Raw genomic sequence first — 21818 nt, forward strand, 5'->3', positions numbered from 1 at the left:
GAGGTAATGACTGAAATTTCGTATTCTTGGCACACTCTTGAAACTGTGGATCGTGGAATATTTACCACCATAACGATTTAAGAAATATAATGTCGCATGCGATTAGCTCCAATTACCATTCCGCTTATATAGTCTGTTAATTCCCGTCGTGGGTGGCCGAATGGTTCTAGGCGCTACAGTCTGGAACCGCGCGACCGCTACTGTCGCAGGTTAGAATCCTGCCTAGGGCATGGATGTGTGTGATGTCCTTAGGTTAGTTAGGTTTAAGTAGTTCTAAGTTCTAGGGGACTGATGACCTCAGAAGTTAAGTCCATAGTGCACAGAGACATTTGAACCCGTCGTGCGGCCATAATCACGTCGGAAATCGTTTCACGTGAATTATCGGAATACAAATCACAGCTCCGCCAATGCATTACCCTTATATACGTCGTGTATGCGATACTACCGCCATCTGTATATGTGCACATCATTACCCCACGACTTTTGTCATCTCAGTGTATTTCCAGCTGTACCCATTGTCCTAAAGCAAGAGTCTTACGTGGTTTAGTTCAGAGTGAAGGTGCTCGTGTCGGAAATAATTTCAGCTCTATGTATTAATCGTTCAAGACAGCTTGCTTTTGTACCGGGTCATCAACGGTATGGGTAGGCTTCGTATGTGTTGAGACCGAGAGATATAGCGAAAATGTAAGACTGGACAATCATACGGTAGGCCGGCAGTTCAAATCCCAGTAACCCCATCCAGATGTTATTTTCAGTGGTTTTCCTACTTCGCTTAAGGCAAATGTCGAATCGTTTCTTTGAAAGGATATGAGCGATTTCCTTCCCTGTCATATCCAACTCAGAACTTGTGCTCTATCTGTAATAAACTCACTGTCGTCGGGACCTTAAACCTTCAAGCTTCCTTTCTTCTTTCTCTCCTATGTACTGAAAGACCAGGCCGATGGTTCATCCTGTGCTCAACTAGTTCATCCAAGATATGTAACAAAGGGATGACAAATTACGTTTGTTGGTAGTGACAGCTGTCGGAAGTTCGGGAATTTGATCCTAATTTAACTGATTTCGTAATGGAAAAAATTTGTCGTACGCGGAGTAATAGCTCCAATACGTCCCAGGTCCATTTTGTGTGGTGTCAACGTTCGATACCACACTTGTTAGGGGTTGCAGTTTTTCGGCCGCGGTCCGTACTAGTATCGCTGCTGGACCCACGAGTCGAGACTAGCGCCGTTAGCGCCGCTCCGCGGCTTGCAACAAGTCTCGGCCACACTTGCTCGGGACATCAAGTAGTAAACTAGCATAGCCTTCAGCTGATAGGAAGCAACCTCTAACAAGGCGCTTAGTTAAAATACGGCCTATGTGATGCCTCTATGGCTCTCTGTTTGTAATTATGTTCCTCCTGACTATGAATACTCCTGTACCACCAGTTAAGTACAATATATTATTTTTTACCAACGACTTTTAATTATTTTAGTCGTTGTAGACCAAAATCATGTAGCCAGCTCCTTATCGACTTCACTGACAAACCTGATGTATATGCAAAGAAGAGATTTGTATGTTTCTATTTAGCATTGGCCACCAGTCATTCACAATGGCGACGATTCGTTCGTCGTCATCATAACATTTGGTACCATTGATTGATTCTTTCATCAGGACAGTACTCTACTGCAAGAATCACGTATGTGCACTAAATTTTAGCTACAGTAAATTAAAAGTCTCTTCTCCATCTCAGTAACATTTATCTCGCTCACTGCTTCTTAGGCCTGTTCCAACAAATGAAGAATAGATGTAAAGTGTATTCTGCGTGACAATGGCTCTGCAGATGAACTTTCCAAGTTGAAAAAAAATTGTTTCATGAACGATTTCAAAGGATGAGTAATGCATGTCATGTATGGGAAATTATTTTGTTAAAGAAAAACAACAGTGACAGCAGCAACTACTACCACCTGAAGATGTCGAGCAGCTGCATCGATGAAACACCGTGCGATTAACACAGTGCGATCCGGCGGCACCCCCAAGAAGTGTATTTGCAATAGATACGTCGGGAAAACCTGAAAAGTCACATCTGGTGCCTCTGCGGGGAGGAGATGGCCAATGAAGTACTTGGGTTTGACAACTTACGTAGTACGAGAGATGGACTGCTGTGCACTATGGCGTTTTTATTGAGATGCCGTAACAAGCAAATTGTACCAACGTTTGCTAAAATTTAAACGTCATATTGACTCTGCGGCCGCTGTTAGAAACAATCAAACGACGGGCAAGTGCGGTCTTAGTGAGAGAGAGGGTACGTTATACAAGATGAGAACTGCACATGGTGTCCACGAAATTACTATCAATGCATCTGCATATCTCTTCGAAACTCTCAGCTGTATCCTGGGATTGCGTAGATAGCGCCACCTGACTGGTCAAAACGACAAGCCAGTGATCGCCAAATGTCAAAGTATACTTATCTCGAGGCCCAACCCAAGAAGGGAATGCATCACGTTGATGCACCGTGTTTAATCTCACGGATAGAGTTCTGGACGACGCAGCTCTTGCAGTGCTCGAGAAAGGCTTCTACATCTACATCTACATGGATACTCTGCAAATCACATTTAAGTGCCTGGCAAAGGGTTCATCGAACCACCTTCACAATTCTTTATTATTCCAATCTCGTATAGGGCGCGGAAAGAATGAACGCCTATTATCTTTCCGTAAGAGCTCTGATTTCCCTTATTTTATCGTGGTGATCGTTCCTCCATATAAAGGTCGGTGTCAACAAAATATTTTCCTCATTCGGAGGAGAAAGTTGGTGAATTTCGCCAGAATTTTCCGTCGCAACGAAAAGCGCATTTCTTTTAATGATGTCCAGCCCAAATCCTGTGTCATTTCTGTGACACTCTCTCCGATATCTCGCGATAATAAAAAATGTGCTGCCTTTCTTTGAACTTTTTCGATGTACTCCGTCAGTCCTACCTGGTACGGATCCCACAGCGCGCAGCAGTATTCTAAAAGAGGACGGACAAGCGTAGTGTAGGCAGTCTCCTTAGTAGGTCTGTTACAATTTCTAAGTGTCCTGCCAATAAAACGCAGCCTTTGGTTAGCCTTCTCCACAACATTTTCTATGTGTTCCTTCCAATTTAAGTTGTTCGTAACTGTAATACCTAGGTATTTAGTTTAATTTACGGCTTTTAGATTAGACTGATTTATCGTGTAACCGAAGTTTAACGAGTTCCTTTTAGCACTCATGTGGATGACCTCACACTTTTCGTTATTTAGGGTCAACTGCCACTTTTCGCACCATTCCGATATTTCTTCTAAATCGTTTTGCAGTTTGCTTTGATCTTTTGATGACTTTATTAGTCGATAAACGACAGCTTCATCTGCAAACAACCTAAGACAGCTGCTCAGATTGTCTCCCAAATCGCTTATATAGATAAGGAAAAGGAACAGCAAAGGGCCTATAACACTACCTTGGGGAATGCCAGAAATCACTTCTGTTTTACTCGATGGCTTTCCGTCAATTACTACTAACTGTGACCTCTCTGACAGGAAATCACAAATCCAGTCACATAACTGAGACGATATTCCACAAGCACGCCATTTCATTACCAGCCGCTTGTGTGGTACAGTGTGAAAAGTCTTCCGGAAATCCAGAAATACGGAATCTATCTGAAATCCCTTGTCAATAGCACTCAGCAGTTTATGTGAATAAAGAGGTAGTTTTGTTTCACAGGAACGATATTTTCTAAACCCATGTTGACTGTGTGTCAATAGATCGTTTTCTCCGAGGTAATTCATAATGTTCGAACACAATATCTGTTCCAAAACCCTGTTGCCTATCGAGGTTAACGATATGGGTCTTGAACTATGCACCACCACCACGGACAGCTCCTATCCGAGATGTCATAGCTGGCATAGGACAGGCAATTTTGAAGCTTCCCAGTGACGTTGTAGAAGAGATTAGGAGGGACACCTGCCGAATTTTAAAACAAACTCCACCAAGAAAGTTCAACATCAGCTCAGCAGAAAGGAAGGTTCTGCGAGACTTGAGAGCGGAAAAACACCTCCTCATTTTACCTACCGACAAGGGGAACGCCACCGTCCTTCCCTCACGAGCTGAATACAACAGCAAGACGGAGGCACTCCTCGACGATCCTGCTTATCGCAAGCTAAGAGATGATCCGACGCAATATAAGGAGTACAGCATCAGATCGTCTCAAGAAGAGTTCTATTTCTTCTAAAATCATTAAGAACCTACGCCAATAGGTTTCAGTCCCCCCAATATTGCGTAGATAGCGCCACCTGACTGATCAAAACAACAAGCCTCCTCTTTGCTAAATTTAAAAGTCATATTGACTCTGCAGCCGCTGTTAGAAAGAATTAAACTACGGACAAGTGCGGTCCTAATGAGAGAGAGGGACTCCTCTTTGCCCATTAGTGAGCAACATTGGAGCTCCTACCTATTTTCTGGCCAAACATCTTATTACGCTGTTGGGATCTCTGATATCAAGTGTGATCACCATATCCAGAATTCAGAGGACTTCGTAGGACGCCCCAGGACACTCAAGCTACAACAGTCGGATCTTTTGCTACCTTTGACGTTGTATCTTTATTTACGAAAACACCTCTGCAGGACTCTTCAGATCTTATGAGCAGTCAGTTTGAGAAAGACATTGTGTCATTGTTTAAACGTGTGAGGACCTGAACTTATTTCTTATTCAACAACAAGTGGGCGAGGTCGCCATGGTTAAGTCCTCTGTCTCCCATGGTGACCAACTATTTTATGGAAGATTTTGAGGAAAAGGCACTGCAGTCGGCAAGTCTCAAACCTTGCTGCTTCTGGTGGTATATGGACGATACGTTTGTGGTGCGGCCTCACGGAACAGAGACATTACCTGTGTTTCACCGGAATCTGAACTTCCTCCATCCGATACCCAGTTCACAATGGAAGTGGAAAATGATGGCATTTTACCATTCCCGGATGTCATTGTCAGAAGGAAAGCTGGTAGTGCACTGGAACATAGTATCTACCGAAAAGCAACACACACGGAGGCATATATGCAGGCTACAAATTTTCATCACCCCGCACAACGCGGTAGTGCTGCGCTCCTTGGTGCATACAGCATGTCTTCATCTTCATCTACATCTACATACATACTCCGTAATCCACCATACTGTGCGTGGCGGAGGGTACCTCGTACCACAACTAGCATCTTCTCTCCCTGTTCCACTCCCAAACAAAACGAGAGAAACATGACTGCCTATATGCCTCCGTACGAGCCTTAATCTCTCTTATCTTATCTTTGTGGTCTTTCCGCGAAATATAAGTTGGCGGCAGTAAAATTGTACTGCAGTCAGCCTCAAATGTGGTTCTCTAAAATTCCTCAGTAGCGATTCACGAAAAGAACGCCTCCTTTCCTCCAGAGACTCCCACCCGAGTTCCTGAAGCATTTCCGTAACACTCGCGTAATGATCAAACCTACCAGTAACAAATCTAGCAACCCGCCTCTGAATTGCCTCTATGTCCTCCCTCAATCCGACCTGATAGGGATCCCAAACGCTCGAGCAGTACTCTAGAATTGGTCGTATTAGTGTTTTATAAGCGGTCTCCTTTACAGATGAACCACATCTTCCCAAAATTCTACCAATGAACCGAAGACGACTATCCGCCTTCCCCACAACTGCCATTACATGCTACTCCCACTTAATATCGCTCTGCAATGTTACGCCCAAATATTAATCGACGTGGCTGTGTCAAGCGCTAACTTCTAACGGAGTATTCAAACATTATGGGATTCTTTTTCTTATTCATCTGCATTAATTTACATTTATCTATTTTTAGAGTTAGCTGCCATTCTTTACACCAATCACAAATCCTGTCCAAGTCATCTTGTATCCTCCTACAGTCACTCAACGACGACACCTTCCCGTACACCACAGCATAATCGTCAAACAGCCGCACATTGCTATCCACCCTACCCAAAAGATCATATATGTAGATAGAAAACAACAGCGGACTTACCACACTTCCCTGGGGCACTCCAGATGATACCCTCACCTCTGATGAACACTCACCATCGAGGACAACGTACTGGGTTCTATTACTTAAGAAGTCTTCCAGCCACTCACATATTTGGGAACCAATCCCATATGCTCGTATATTAGTTAAGAGTCTGTAGTTAAATGCTTTCCGGAAGTCAAGGAATATGGCATCCGTCTGATACCCTTCATCTATGGTTCGCAAGATATCATGTGAAAAAAGGGCGAGTTGCGTTTCGCAGGAGCGATGCTTTCTAAAGCCGTGCTGATGCATGGACAGCAACTTCTCTGTCTCAAGGAAATTCATTATATTCGAACTGAGAATATGCTCGAGAATCCTGCAACATGATCCTTGTCTCAGATGCCGACAGTCTGCCTGGTGAGCTACAACACCTAAGAACGATATTCCAACAGAATGGCTATTCCAATAGACAGATACACCATGCATTCCTTTCTAAGCAAATTCAAAGCAGGGATGCAAATGAAGATGCGGAGGCACCTATTGCAGCGGCGATCTTACTCCATTTTGGCGGCATGTCTTCAAGAATAGAAACAGTCCTCAAAAGACACATCAAGAGTGTTTTTCGGCCACCAGCAAAATTGAGGACTTCATTGTGTTCGGTCAAATACGACCTTGGCCTTAGGAAACGTGGAAATGTGGCGTGTGTAAAATCCCATGCCAATGTGGATAATCTTATATTGGGCAGACATGCCGAACCGTGCAAGAATGTTGTGTCTGACACCATTGTCACACACGTCTGGGGCAACCTGATAAATCAGCTGTAGCGGAGCATTGCCTGAAAACGGGGTATCGTATGTTTTACGAAAGGACTGAAATTTTATCCCCAGCGTCACCTTTCTGGGACTGTGTTTTTAAGGAGGCCATACATACCCGTACGGCGAACAATCTTATCAACAGCGATGCAGGTTTTCAATTAAGTGCCGCCTGGAATCCAGCACTGGCTGCCCTTAAATCAAAAGAAGGAAAACTAAAACTCCCGATTCATGACTCGACGCAACACACTGCTGAGATTTAATTCAGCTTTTAGCCACAGGAGCGCGCGACAGCACAATCATTGCCCACAGCGCACGAGCGGAAGGCCTTACTGCGGCTTCCAGCAGAGGGCACCAGGAGCGCCGCTTTCCTCCAACTGTGAGCGTCTTACTGCGCAACGCCTATTGCCTGCTCATGTCCTGATAAATTTCGACGCCGCTGCTTGCTTATCGTTCACGTGTGTCGTTTCTGTCATCTATGTTCGTGTATCAGTGCTGGACGTTTTTCATTTCGCTACGCCTCTGAACGGCTCCATGTGTTTTACTTTGTGTGTCTACTGTTTGTTATCCATCGTTTTGTTTGTGCTTTTCTATGTCTTCATCTATAGTAATTGTAATGTCTGTGGCCGACGAGCGGCGTAGTTTTGCCGCTGCCAGCCTACCTTGCATAAGGTATTAAACTGACAATAAAGAAAAAAAAACTTGCTTATCATCAGTCGCGTCTTGCAGCAGTGACTGCAGCAGTTTTCTCCTCCCGAAAATGTACAGCAGTTGCATCGATGAAATGCTGTGTGATTTACGCAATACCATCCGGCGGCAAACCCGAGAAGTGTATTTGCAACGGATCTGTCGGGAAAGCCTGAAAAGTCACAAAAATAAATGCGATTAGTTGAACGTAACTTCCTAGCATGCCTTATAACTGTGTTTTTGCTCCAAGATACTGTCGTTTGAAATATCATCTCCAGCACTTTACGAGTAGTACGACGTGATTTCGGGACTTCAGTTTGTTCTGAATGACAACAATGTAACATTTTCCTCCACAAAATCAATCATCATACTATCCTGTAAAATATAACATTTCTCTAAGTGATCAAATCAGCTCAAGTCTGACATTAACGAGAGTGCTGATGTTTTCATTAACAACACGCATTCGAGAATAACTAACAATAACAACAGGCATTCCAGGAATGGCTGGACATCAGATATAAAAGCGGCTCTCTGTAGTATTAAACAGGAACAAAAACACGATGACTTTTGTACTTAGAAAAGATAAAAAATGTGAGTCACAGTTTTATGAACTCCGTTAGTTATTAATAAATATTTGTAAGAGCTTGATAAGATCTGTAATTGTTATAAATTTTTTATATCCTGATTTATATAGGACAACAGATTAACATCGGAGATAACTTCTAGCAAAACCTCCGTGATTCGAGTATATTCTTGTTTACAATAAAGTAGTTCGGTGTACACGAGTATCAATAATGCATCTTGCTTCTACCTATGCCTGCACAATGCCTTTTGAATATTTGTTCATATACTCCATTTAGTGGCAAACTAAGGTTGCCTGTTTTGTTGAACTAAAATGTTTTATATTTTTCATGTACGGTCATCAGAACCAAGTCCGAGGACCTCCTCTTCTTTTTAACGCAGTTCGAACACTCAAAGCCGGCCTGAGTGGCCGAGCGGTTATAGGACCTACAGTCTGGAACCGCGCGACCGCTACGGTCGCAGGTTCAACTCCTGCCTCTGGCATGAATGTGTGTGATGTCCTTAGGTTAGTTAGGTTTAAGTAATTCTACGTTCTAGGGGACTGATGATCTCAGAAGTTAAGTCATATAGTGCTCAGAGCCAGTAGAACCATTTTTTTAACACTCAAAAGGAGAAAAAGTCACATTTCTTGACAATTTTCTGTAAAAGGTTTTTCAATAACAGACTGAAAGAAAATATAGAGTTCAGTGGACACTTCAGGTTAATTTATAACACACCAAATCGAACTTCTTTGAACATATCTGAAGTTATTTATTCACCAAAAGGCAGGAGTCACACAGTTACTAAATACATAGACATTTTATCAAATTTCCAGGAAAGGTTTTCAATCAGTCATTAAACTATATTTGACTCTTCAATGGTCATTCAGTTCATTCATAGTAATACTGATAATTATAGATGACCAAAGAAAAACCGAACTAGGTTGAACTCACATCCCAACTAGTTTCATTCTCACAGTACTTACAATCACACATCTAGGACAATAATTTAAGCACCGAACATAACATTGATTATTAACATATCATAACTATACATTAAAATGCTAATAAAGCAGAGATCTTTATAATGAGTTACAGAAAGCAATAGACATCTGCATTCCATTAGTAATGGATTGCATTCCATTTAAAGCTATAAGATATACATCTGTCAGCAGGGTCGGCTTATCTCTTGAATGGCGGCAGGTACGAGCCAGATGGGCCACCTCCACCAGCTCCTCCACCAAATCCTCCAGCGCTGGCGCCGCCAAACCCTCCTGCACCTCCAGCTCCTCCGTATCCACCACGTCCTCTTCCTCCACCGAAACCTCCGGCTCCACCTCCTAGACCTCCAGCTCCACCTCCAAACCCTCCAGCTCCTCCACCGAACCCTCCAGCGCCACCTGCTCCGTATCTTCCAGCACCGCCGTAGCCTCCGGCGCCGCCCGCACCTCCACCTCTGCCTCCTCCAAGTCCGCCAGCTCCACCAAAACCTCCGGCTCCTCCTCCGAGACCTCCAGCTCCAGCGCCGTAGCCTCCAGCTCCACCGAGACCGCCAGCTCCACCGCCAAATCCTCTGCCTCCTCCGAGACCACCGGCTCCACCTCCGTATCCTCCAGCTCCGCCCCCTATACCACCAGCTCCGCCACCAAAGCCTCCAGCTCCTCCGATACCACCAGCTCCACCACCGTATCCTCCAGCTCCACCACCGTATCCTCCGGCTCCTCCGAGACCGCCAGCTCCTCCACCGTATCCACCGGCACCACCGGCACCGGCACCATACCTCCCGGCGCCACCACCGAATCCACCGGCGCCGCCGCCGGATGGGTACCTAGGCTCTCCCTGGTACTGAACGTCTGCGTTGAAACCAGTGGCATCACTGGCTGCGTAACGTACGAGCTGATTGCGGCCGTCGGGAAGTTGGACTTGGTACTGGCCCTGTACACTTCCACTTCCGTCACCAGCTTCCTGCCGTCCGAAGCTCGTTCCCGTGTAAGCGTCGTTCACGGAGTACTGGAAGTTGTACGGTGTTGGCTGTGGACAGACGGATAAGATCGTATGATCTAAGGCTTCTCTATGTATTACATATCTGAGTGCCCATCGAGATGAAATGACGGAATGATTCAACAACAGAGAACGTCGAATCAAAACACCTTTCAGCAGTCTTAATTTCCAATTGTCATTTTGTTGAACGGCCAGTTTTGGCGATACATTACCCCTTCTTCAGGTCCCCTGATCGACGTGTGGGAAGGTTCCCACCTCTGGTCCAGTAAAAATAGGGGCCACCATTCAATGACTGGTATCCATTGGTCTCTAATTGACACAGCGATCCCTTCGATCTTCACTTGGTGACTGTTAACAGGCGGCTGTAGGGTGTTTTGATTCGGCACTCCATACTGAACAGCCAAGATCCCGCAGCTATCTATATAAAGATGGAAGTACAGAGACTTGACTGAACAAATTTCGGCCACTCTGTGATGAGTATATGAAGTGAAGTGACTACCGCAAACGTAATTATCTCTTTGGTGTATCAGACCGCCTAATAGCGACAGCATGTTGTGTTATCGAAATAATGTGCGGGTTCTATGACTTCATCTGATTGAACACTCTAAAGCCACTCAGATTAATAGGTAACATTTCTGCTGTACTCGAATTATGCATTTTTATATTAAATGATGAAGTAAGTATTAAATGGAATCATTATAATACGTATATAATGATTTATCGAACAGTTCAGTTTCTTATAGCCTGAACACACTACAGAGTGATTCATTTGTGCTCTGTGAGTCGAGACCCATTACCACTAAATAAATTTCTGGGTACTTCTTGATGATTGAATCAATTTTGCTACTTCCGTCTTTTCAAAACTTTTAAAACGCATATTTTTTACTTCATCCTTTACTTACGCACAGACAACGCATTTCGGCACATGAGTGTTATCAACTGATTCAAAATCAAAGTTCGATTTTCACTTGAAAGCTCAGATTTTTGAAGCGCTAGATATGGTCACGCTCGAAAATGGCCGACATTGCACAAATAACCGGTGAAATAAAGGAACATCCAGTTTCGAAATTTTTAAACATGCGAAAGTGAAAAAATAATTTTACCCTTCAAACAACTTACTACGGCTGTGGAACCATGCAAAAGAAGGGAATGAAATTCTAGGATAAATTAAACGTTCGCTTAAGCTGTTAATAGTAATGCGAATGTACGGCTAATCTGACGACACTTTATTCGTTTTATGAAGAGCAAACGACTTTTTGCTTTCTGGACAGCTTTGCCTTTGTCTATTGAAAAATTACCCCCCGCTCCCTCCTACAGCTTAATTACAGTGAACATTCGAACATGTGTGCCCTCTTTGTTCATGGTCCAAAACACAACATATCTACTGTTTATTGACGCAAACGATGAATACCTGCTTCTCTGACTGAGAAGTTCCCACATTTTTTATAGGACATATCTGTATGTGCAATTGGAAAAAGACCAGATGAACTAAATTTCAGGAAGTTTGGCGAACTTATGCTGGTCTCATTCCGTGTGTAACGGACTAGACCACCATCACATTGTCAACGAAGTTCACCAGTATACGTAGTACGATGTAAACTACTACTAAAGTGTGAGGTATAGAAAGGAAGCAGAACTGATGTTCGCGTTAGTTTAATGTATTGTCCTTCTTCAGATTAAAAAACACAGCGTTACTGTTGTCCATCCACGTCTAACCAAAACTACTTTCTATAAAGTACCCGTAATTATGCCACGTAATAATTCTAGTCAGATGAAATAAACTGGAGTAACTGTAATACATCCAACATCTGAACAACTAAGTAGGACTTCATCCCTTTTGAAGAATGAATTCTATGTAAAACTATTACAGATTATCGTGACGACGTGTTACTGAAACTGATATCTTGGCAGTCACGTGAACGCAGCGGATACCAAAGATCACTTTATGAATTCGGGGACGATTTCTGTACGAATTAAGCTGCACCAAAAAGGTGACAGAACGTCAATGAAATTTCCATGTTATATATAACTTTCCAGATCACATGATCTGAAACGTGGTAACTGCAGCTCAGAAATCAACTCGTATATTCAAAGACTTTGGAGATATGCTCCCTCCTGAAGTGGAAGAGCGTAAGTCCCACATGTTGATGATCGTACTGTTCGTTGAATGCTACTGATGGATCACCCTTGTAACGGCGGAAGACATCTACAAGTTGAAAAGAGCGATGTAATCTGAAAGGTCCTTAAATGACCACATTATTGGTTCGATAAAATATAGCACTGTGGACTTATTACTCTCCATGTGGACTCCGTGCTACTCGGTAATTAACTGTAGCATTACTTCGTCTAGCATCAGGAGACTTGCGAGAGATCTGTTTCTCCGACTCGACTTGCAACCTTCTTCCACATAATCAGAGGTTTTGTTTTCTCGTAGAAGAATGTTGAGCTGCACACTACTTTCTCGAGCATTGTATTTACGCATGAGCATTCGCTAGAGTTACCTCAGTCCAACGTTACAAAAATGCGTCTGCGACTGAAGTGACGTCTACGAGCCTCGTTAGCGAACTCCTTTTCTGGAAAGCTTTGCGGAAGAGCAGTCACGTCAATTTAAGAGCATTCCACATAAAATCGTCCTCTTGCGTGATGCGGGTCTACGGTGATAGAAAATATATGTGGCAGTTCTAGATCTTGCACTTTCAGTTCCAACACACAGGTACATGATTAGAATACGCTCCTCAACGCATGTTCTAACTCTTAGTTCATACACAGAGCCCCCCACATGTATGCTCACTTTCTCTTTCTGTGTGTTTTTCTTAAAGACACAGTAAACATGAATTCTAGAGGCTGAGATATCGCCTTTTCGCAATGACAGTAAACAGTATTAGTAAGTGATAAATTATGACACGCCCATGACGGAGGACTATGAAACAAGAGAAATTAACTTACAGCCTCGGCTCTATATCACACTGCCAAAAATTTCAGTATACATTTTGTTAATAGGTTTATTTACATGTTAATGCTAGTCGTGCGTATATCAGTTAATTAAACTCTGTCTCTTAAAGGCACTGAACGAGTTACGACTGAGCTGCAATAAATTTCGTGTCATCTTAAGTCATTCGCTCCGTTGTCAGTGTACGAATCTCAAAGTTTAGAATGAAGGAAAAACTGTCTTTCGTCAACATTACAGAGAGGTGTCAACTATGGTACTTAAAAAAAGTAAGATTCTGTTCAATACTGTAGATTACGATTAAAAGGTGTGAGAGTGTATAACTGTTTTATTAACATAATGCACGTTAGACAGGTAACATAATGCTACCAAAATCTATTCTGATAATCACTGAAAAGTGCATGACACTGAATTTTAGGGTGTCGTTAATAATACTACCTTTTACATGTACCGATCAAGCATGGAAAAATCTCAGTGCAGTAACGCTATTGTTACTGTTGTTAGATTCTGTGATACACTTCGCTGCTGTTTTCGGCCTGTTCCAGCTATAAACAGTGAAGAAGGAGTGTCTGATCTATCTCGGCTGCTTGACGAAAAGAAGGAAGATCAGGCTTTGATTGGCGCGTCGAAGTAGACGTCCTTAGAGACTAACCACAAGCTTGGAGTCAGGGAATGTTGGGGAAAGAAATCGGGCGTCTCTCTTTCGAAAGAGCTGTGGCGACATTTGCCTTAGCACCTTATGGAAACTATAGAAAATTTAAATTTCTATAAGCAGACAATGATTTGAACTGACGTCCTCCACACCTAAGACTTGTACTCGGAGATTAAACTTATTATTCACAGTGAAGCTAGTGGCTGTTTGAAACGCAAAACACTGTTACAGCGGTCGTACCAGCTGCCTTCGAGCTGACTTGCTTCGACTTCTCCCTGCAACCACTCCTCCAGAAAAAATTACGCTCGAGATTGTCGTTCCTTTCTACGTTTGTTAACACCTTTCTGAAGCTCTGTGCTCCACGTCGATGTCATTTCACGACGAGAACTTACTTGTCCCAAGTCTCCACCACCGGCTCCGCCTCCGTAGCCGCCGCCTCCGTAGCCGCCGCCTCCGTAGCCACCAGCTCCGCCACCACCGTAGCCGCCGAGAGCACCGCCCCCAGGAGCGCCGCCCCCGAAGGCGCCGCCGCCCCCAGGGCCCCCAAAGCCGCCGGCGCCGGGTCCTCCGAAGCCTCCCGCTCCACCCCCGGGCGCGCCGTACTGGTAGCCGCCGCCGCCGCCGCCGCCGCCCCCTGCGCCACCTCCACCCAGCAATCCTCCGTGGACGCGCTCATGGGCCAGCGCCGACAGCAGGCAAAACACTCCCAACAGCTGAAACAACGACGCGGACGCCCTTCAGAGTGAAGCTCGCTTCGTGATATGTCACACGGAATGCTTCTGGGGCGATCTGGATAGATCCGATACCACTGCCACTATTATGTGTTTGATTTTCAATGAGCACAACGTCAGGAAGATGCCAGTTGATGACCTTACAGAGAATATTCCACGCCTCTTGCAACTTATTTAGAATTCGTACTTAAATTTTCATATCCGAGCGTAGAATCAAATATCTCCCTCCAGTCGCTTTCCACCTACATTCAAATGTCGATACCTACTTATCGTAGCAATACATGTAGAAAATGCAAACATTTTTCAGCTGTTCTGCTGGTATTCGCGATACTTACTTCGCAACTGTTAAAGTACGAGGTCTTTTTTTCCAATCTCTGATCGGTGGAGAAATTAAAACCACGGTGAAAATCAGGTGAAGCTTTAAGTAGATGGTTTGCACAGTAGGTGTAGTACGCCTGTCTGTCAAATCATGTGGCACTTTTCAGTTCTGAGCGCACAGCGAGCACATAAAGATGTCTTGAAAACAGTGTCTGCCGCCAACTCTGAAGTACTGCTGGGGAATTCCACCTGATTTCCTGTAGCCTCATAACGTAACTGTCATCTGTTTTCTTCTTCGTGACAATTCCCGGACGCACGCTGCAGGGGCAACAAAGACGCTCCTGCATGGTTTTCGATGGGAAGTGTTTGATCACACTCCATACAGCACACACTTAACTCCTCCTGATTTTCATCTCTTCGGACACTTGAGCGGAACCGTTGGCAACGAGGACAGCATTATGGCATAAACAACGAGCTGCGGACCAGCATAGGACACTGGCGAAAATCACAGGCTGCCTTCTATTGTTAGGGTATTAGAAAGTTGGTACCACGCTATGGCAGATGCCTAAGTCGTAGCGGCCACTATGTAGAGAAGTAGCTAGAAGGTGTAGTTAAAAGTTAAAAATAAAATATTTTTGATTTTCATTGTGGTTTCCATTTGGCGACCGATTGGTGGTTGAAAAAATAGCACTTTTATTTGCTCTTAATCGAAATCTGTCTATCTTGAGATGGTCCTATGATCTGACGATCGTCACGATAGCAATAGGGTCCCCTACGCCGTTTGGGGAGGGGGGAGGGAGAGGGGGAGGCAATGATGGAGCGGATTCTTTATGTGTAGCCGAGGTCGATACCCTATGATGGAGGGGGGTGGTGTATGGGTAAGTGCTGACATCATGGACAGCCATCATCACATTTTGCTACATGACTTTATTCGGTTTGCTGCTTCCGTTTTCATTACTTCGTAGCTTCGGTTCCCCCTGCGTTAAAAATTCGATCAAATTTCAAGTTGATAGGATGCTAACGACAATATGCATTCATGACATAACTGTCCTCAGCGACAATTAGGTAGATCTACAGGACCTGTTGAACAAAATGAACAGTGACTAAGCACAGAATACTGTTTGAGAAGAGGCCAAAGAGACAAAAATATTGAGAATCGATAGAAATAAGATTGGCTACGAACCTAGTATCAAAATTGGGAACCTTGTAGAAAACGAAGTGACGTAGTTCTGCTACGTTGGAAGCAAAATAATTCTTGACCGTCTTCGAGAAGCGGGACTCATCACTGAAGACAATTCTATTCCAGTCAACGACATTCCAGCCTGAAGACGAGTCTGGAGACACCCCGAACAGTGATGAGATACCAACCTGACTCTCGCCCGCCGTACGGCCAGACAACCAGGAATGGTGGTCTGGAATGTCATTTCTTTCCATAGAAGGGCCCCTTTGATTGTCATCAGCGACACCCTTACAGCGAAGCGGTACCTCGACGATATTCGACGCCCCGTTTTGTTATTCTTCATGCCAAGCCTTCCTGTACTCACATTTCAGGAAGACGATGCTCGCCTGCACACGGCGAGAATTTCTACTGTCTTTGTGCTTTCCAAATCCTACCTTGGCTAGCAAGATCACCGGACCTCTCCCAAACCACGAACGTTTGCAGCACTATGGGCAGAGCCCTCCAACCAGCTCGGGATTTTGACGATCTAACGCGCCAATTGGACAGAATTTGGTGTGATGTCTCTCAAGGGGACATCCAACAAGTCTGTTACGCAATACCAAGCCGGATAACTACTTGCATTAGGGTCAGAGGGGAACCAACGCGTACCTGCTCGCTTGGTGAATTTGTGAAGCTCTCCCTCTTGCTTAAATCATCAATTTTTTCCTGAAATTGCAATGTTTTGTTTGTCTGCACATGTATATCATACCTACCGATTCCGTCGAAATCGGATAATGCCTTCGTGGTATGTCTTTTTTAGGCATAATTATTTCTGGAAGCCATGATAACAGTACAGGCAAGGAAATTCCAAAGGTGGTACATTCCCTCTCATTTCACAGAACGATTTTTTTGGTTGAAATTTAGAGGCTGGTATAGTGTGGTACTTACTCTCAGGCAAAACAAAGTATTATTATGGTGCTAATTTTAGCATTTGAAGTGAAGCTAACTCTGAAACTCGGAACCTATTCTTTACTGCATCTTGGAATCCGCCACATTTAACGTGTTGCGTATAAGTCATGTTCGAAATCAAATTATTATTTCTCTTGGTTTTAGCCAAAAATCTTTTATGTTTATCGCTATTAGGATAGAAGAAGAAATATACAGAATTACGGACGTATATCATAAACGTCCGTTTGTTGTAGGTCCCTCGAGCCCGTTCTAAGCTTAGACATTATGACATCTTTGGCACAAAAGAGCCTTCATTCAAAAAATCAACACGAGTTTAAGTAACACTTCTCCGGTAAAACAGAGATCTCATTTTTTTTATATACGCTATTTTTTATATGTAGACTTAAGTAACCAGCTACATTCCACTTTTTAATCTTACGAAAGGAGTTCAACATTCCACTTCAGTGTTTTATTATAGTCGAAATGCTATTGCACGGAATGTATTCACAAATGTACGATTGTTTGGGAGAATTTTTTATTCTTAGCAGCAAGCATGAAACACCGTACTACGAATGCCCAACAGAGGCACCATTAACGTTCGACGTACGCTAAGAAGGTAATAGCACTATTCTCAATAAACATATGCGATTTATTTTCTATAACGTCAGCAGCAAACATATTATTCGTGTCTAATGTTTTTGTCTGCAGGAATTTTTCATCACTGGATAATAAACAGCTGATGCAGTATTTTCGCCTGTTGTATTAAACATCAGCTTTCTTTAAATGTGGATTAATGCGGGATAGCACCCACAAGCAACAGGAAGACCCCAAGGTATCCGATCACAGGATTATAACCTGCTACTTCGTTCAAAGAAGTGGAGGTAAGAGGACAAAACGATATGGAATGGACCAAAAAACACAAAATCAGCAGCAGAGTGAACAGTGCGAGGCATCTGTAAGAGAAACCACTTGCAAGAGTCCAGTGGGACATAGTCTAGAAATTTTAGAGTGCAGCTCTCATCAACTATGCCTCGCAGCAGTCGTCGAAGGAATTCAGATGCGTGCGGTTTTGTTAACAAAGATCCGTATAGAGCAAAAAAGTAAAAAGAGCAGAATGGAGACAATAAATGAGAATCTTTTGGAAAAAAGGCAACGTTTTCGCATCGAAAAGTTGTTGCCTCAGTTACGGTAATCATAATTTGTTATGGCTGTGGACAGGTCTGCTGCTACCCATCGCACAGCTCACGTAGGAGTCGTGAGGACAGGAGAGGATAGGACGCACACAGGCAGTTACCTCTCTCCCGTTTTCTCAAAACGAATAAAATAGGATGGACAATTGTCTATATTAGTATGAATTAATTTTCCTCGGGCTCTTTCCAGTCTCTTGGGAGCGTATACGTAGATATGAGTGTTTACTTCATTTGGCAAAAGAGAAACGTCTAGAGCTTCAGAGCGAGAGAGATGGGAGTGTTGAACACGAAGCGATCCTCTGTGGAATTAAGGTTAGCGTTGTATTATGGAAGCCAACACATGTGTTGTTTTTCGATTGTTTCAATATCCGTCTCACCTTGCAGCCAACTAGTACCTCGGATCTGCAAAACATAAATCGTTAAAATAGGCGCTGTTGTAGGATATATATTTCACTGTTCACTAACAGATGACGCTCACTTCTCCTATATTCGAAGATAAATTAATGTTATGGCAACGGGGAAGATATATACCCATATCACAAACATTCCAAATATCAGCTAAACAAACTCCCATTATCTACACAGCGTTTAAAGTACGAGACAACGAAAAAAAATACTATTTACTAATGGGTTCTTTCTTTCATTTGTTTCTATTCCGAATCATTCTACTGATTCTGCACACATGCTATTCTTCAAGTTGTTCCAGATATGTACTTATTATTACCACCCTTCCATTCCTCACCAGTTTTATCTTTTACTGGTGCTTCGAATGAGAACTACCTGCCCCGAGATACCTCACCAAATGCTCCATTAATCCAGCCCTATGGTAAGGAGCTGATATAGTACTGGAGTCCCTTATCTACTATATTATATCCCTACATACCTTACTTTCTCTTCTTTTGTGTCGGTTTTATCGTCTCTTACGACTCCTATATATAATCTAATTTTATATTTTAGACAGTATCGTTCACTCCGTCGTATTACACGAATAAGTTACTCAACAGAAAACAAATAGTAAACTGTAACGAAGCGACTAACAATCCTCTGCAATTTAAGAAAGTGTCGAATTCAGCAATTTTAGCCATTACTCGAAGATTTTTTTATAGAACACATACAAAAAAGCAGTTAATGAGCAATGCCAAACCTAGATAGGCGCTTAGCAGCAAACGAAAAGATAATTTTTCAAGGTTTCGACACTCCCTAGCGCGAGTGTTTCGTGGATAAGTGCAAGTTTACAAAATCAGAAGCTGCGGGAATTTTCTATGGCCCTCAGACAAAATTTTATTCATTCATTTGACCGCAAGGCTATTCATTTGCACATTACAAATTCTCGTGTTTTCAACGACCGATTAATCGTAGAATATTTATAGCAGTCGATGTGAATTTCAGCACTGGTAATGGCTTTTTATATGTCTAAACTGCCAAGTATAACCAAGGTTCCGATTTCACACCATCTTATAGTATTCCAAGAACAAACCATGGCACAACAAGCACATTGGAATTCAAACCACCCTTCGTGTTGGCGCAAGTCTTTCATTTTTTGTTATTACTATTCAACGTAAAACACAAATGTGCTCGTCACACGAAAGTTATGAAGTGGCGAGAGTGCAACATCCTAAATAGTACCTTCTCTTCCCCAAATAACGATATACGCCTGTTTCGTAAAATTCCTAATCCAACTTAAACATGTATGTAAATTTTACTTCGAGTATTTGTTTCTAGTGCAGCCATATACGGAAATGAAACGTAGACGTTAATCGTTTCAAACGATAAGACAATAGAAATTGTTTAACTCTTTCCAGGCCAAATTTTATATTTCATTAGAAAAAAAATATTGTTTTGAACTGTAAACTCCTTTGCCGGCCGTTTTGGCCGAGCGGATTTAGGCGCTGCAGTCTGGAACCGCGCGACAGCTACGGTCGCAGGTTCGAATCCTGCCTCGGGCATGGATGTGTGTGATGTCCTTCGGTTAGTTAGGTCTAAGTAGTTTTAAGTTCTAGGGGACTGATGACCTCAGATGATAAGTCCCTTAGTGCTCATAGCCATTTTTTTGTAAACTCTTTTTAGCAACACATTAAAGACATTTTCAATTTTTTGGAGTAGTGCAGTTTCTTTCTAATGGGTCCACACTGACGCAGTATTCATTATCTTGCTGGTGCTGCCATCTAGTGGTCTAGTCTACACACTAGAACTCAATGGTGCCAGAAGAAACCAGTGGGCTTTCGTGGATATTGCAGAAATAACTAAAAACTATAAAGTGTCCAACTGGACCCACTGGGCTGCTAAGGCTTAAATGCGGTTTTACCGAAGAGTATTGGAAATTTAAATGATTAGATCAAATAATTAATGAGAGAAATGGAGAAATAAAATGATCGTCTAGGACTGTTGGTCGGGAGTCCCCAACATGGGAAGTTCACCCGCCAAGTGCAAGTCTTATTACATTCGACGCCACATTGGGTGACTTGAGAGTCGGTGATGAGGATGAAATGGTGATGAGGACAACACAATACCCAGTCCACGTGCGGAGAAAAATCTCCAACCCGGACGGGAATCGAAACCGGGTCCGGTTGGACGGGAGGCAAGCGCGTTGCCATCCAGATGATCCGGTGGTCTTCGAAATGCAGAGAAAAGAAATTTATGGCATCACAAGGCTAGAAGAAGGAATCGGTGTTATGATGCAGCCTGAGGCACCTAGGAATCTTCTCTTCAACTAAGTAATGGTGACAAGTGTCTGTGCGATTTTGTGTGCCCACAGAAGGAGGTGAGAAGGAGGAAGATTACAAACTGAAGAGGGAGACGCTCGTTAGAATATAGTAAACAGGTTCAAATGTGTGTAAGTTGCAGCAGTAGTTATGCCAAGATGAAGAGACTTTCACTAGTGTGGAGACCTGTATCAAATCAGTTTTCGGATTGAAGACTACAACGCCGGCCGCTGCGGCAGAGCGGTTCTAGGCGCTTCAGTCCGGAACCGCGCTGCTGCTACGGTCGCAGGTTCGAATCCTGCCTCGGACACTGATGTGTGTGATGTCCTTAGGTTAGTTAGGTTTAAGTAGTTCTAGGGGTCTTATAACCTCAGATGTTAAGTCCCATAGTGCTTAGAGCCATTTGAACCATTTTTTGAAGACCACAAAAACTATGAAAGCTAACAATGGAAATCTAAAACCGTAAGGGAACATTTCTATGGCTTCCACAGACAATACATTGTAGTTCAAGACAGAAGGGAAGACGGCCGAAGGTACCTTTCAGTCTGAATTATTTGAAGTCAATAATTAGCTTAAGATAAGTTGAATAATACTGTATATGTAATTCAGATCCCGTTCAGCATTTCTTATCTCAATTTCTGTTTCCTTCCCACAAATCACATGATGCGAATTCTGTACTTCCGTTGGAAGAGTAACACTGGGCGGAATGGAAAGTGTACTGCAGGGCGTAATGTTGAACGTACCTTCAACAACGACATGCTGGTTCGGCTGGAACTCAGATCACTGGATTCCAGGAGGGGTCTCGAGACCGGTGTTCACCGTACGGAGGCTGTGGATGAACTGATGATTTCCGAGCCGTCCCGGTTGGCTTTTATAGTGAGCAGTCGCTGTCCAGTTTCCCGGATTGTACGAGACGGTTGTGGCCGGCAGAGCCATGAATCAGTCTGCTGGTGGGGGTGGCGGGGGTGGGGATCCGCCCGTCCCGTGTCCAGGCGGCGAGCTGGCGAAAGGCGAGCGAGCGAGCGGAGATCCGAGCAGAGGATGCCAGAGGTCGGCCGGCCGGCCAGGGGTTGCCTCACAGCAGCGAAAGTGATGCTCAGATCGCATCGAGGGGAAAAAACAAAGCTGAGGCAG

At 43.5% G+C, this 21818-nt stretch overlaps 1 protein-coding gene across 1 annotated transcript; it reads right to left on the reverse strand.

Moving 5' to 3' along the window:
- Positions 1 to 8784: 8784 nt before the first annotated feature.
- On the reverse strand, positions 8785 to 21519 carry LOC126483981 (uncharacterized). Its single transcript, XM_050107280.1, has 3 exons — positions 21428 to 21519; positions 14029 to 14349; positions 8785 to 10067 (listed from the first exon to the last, which is right to left on the reverse strand). The coding sequence occupies exons 1-3, from the start codon at positions 21440 to 21442 to the stop codon at positions 9219 to 9221; spliced, it is 1185 nt and encodes a 394-aa protein (XP_049963237.1). The 5' UTR covers positions 21443 to 21519; the 3' UTR covers positions 8785 to 9218.
- Between the last annotated feature and the right edge of the window lie 299 nt (positions 21520 to 21818).

Source organism: Schistocerca serialis, chromosome 6 (assembly GCF_023864345.2).
Source record: "Schistocerca serialis cubense isolate TAMUIC-IGC-003099 chromosome 6, iqSchSeri2.2, whole genome shotgun sequence".
NCBI lineage: Eukaryota > Metazoa > Arthropoda > Insecta > Orthoptera > Acrididae > Schistocerca > Schistocerca serialis.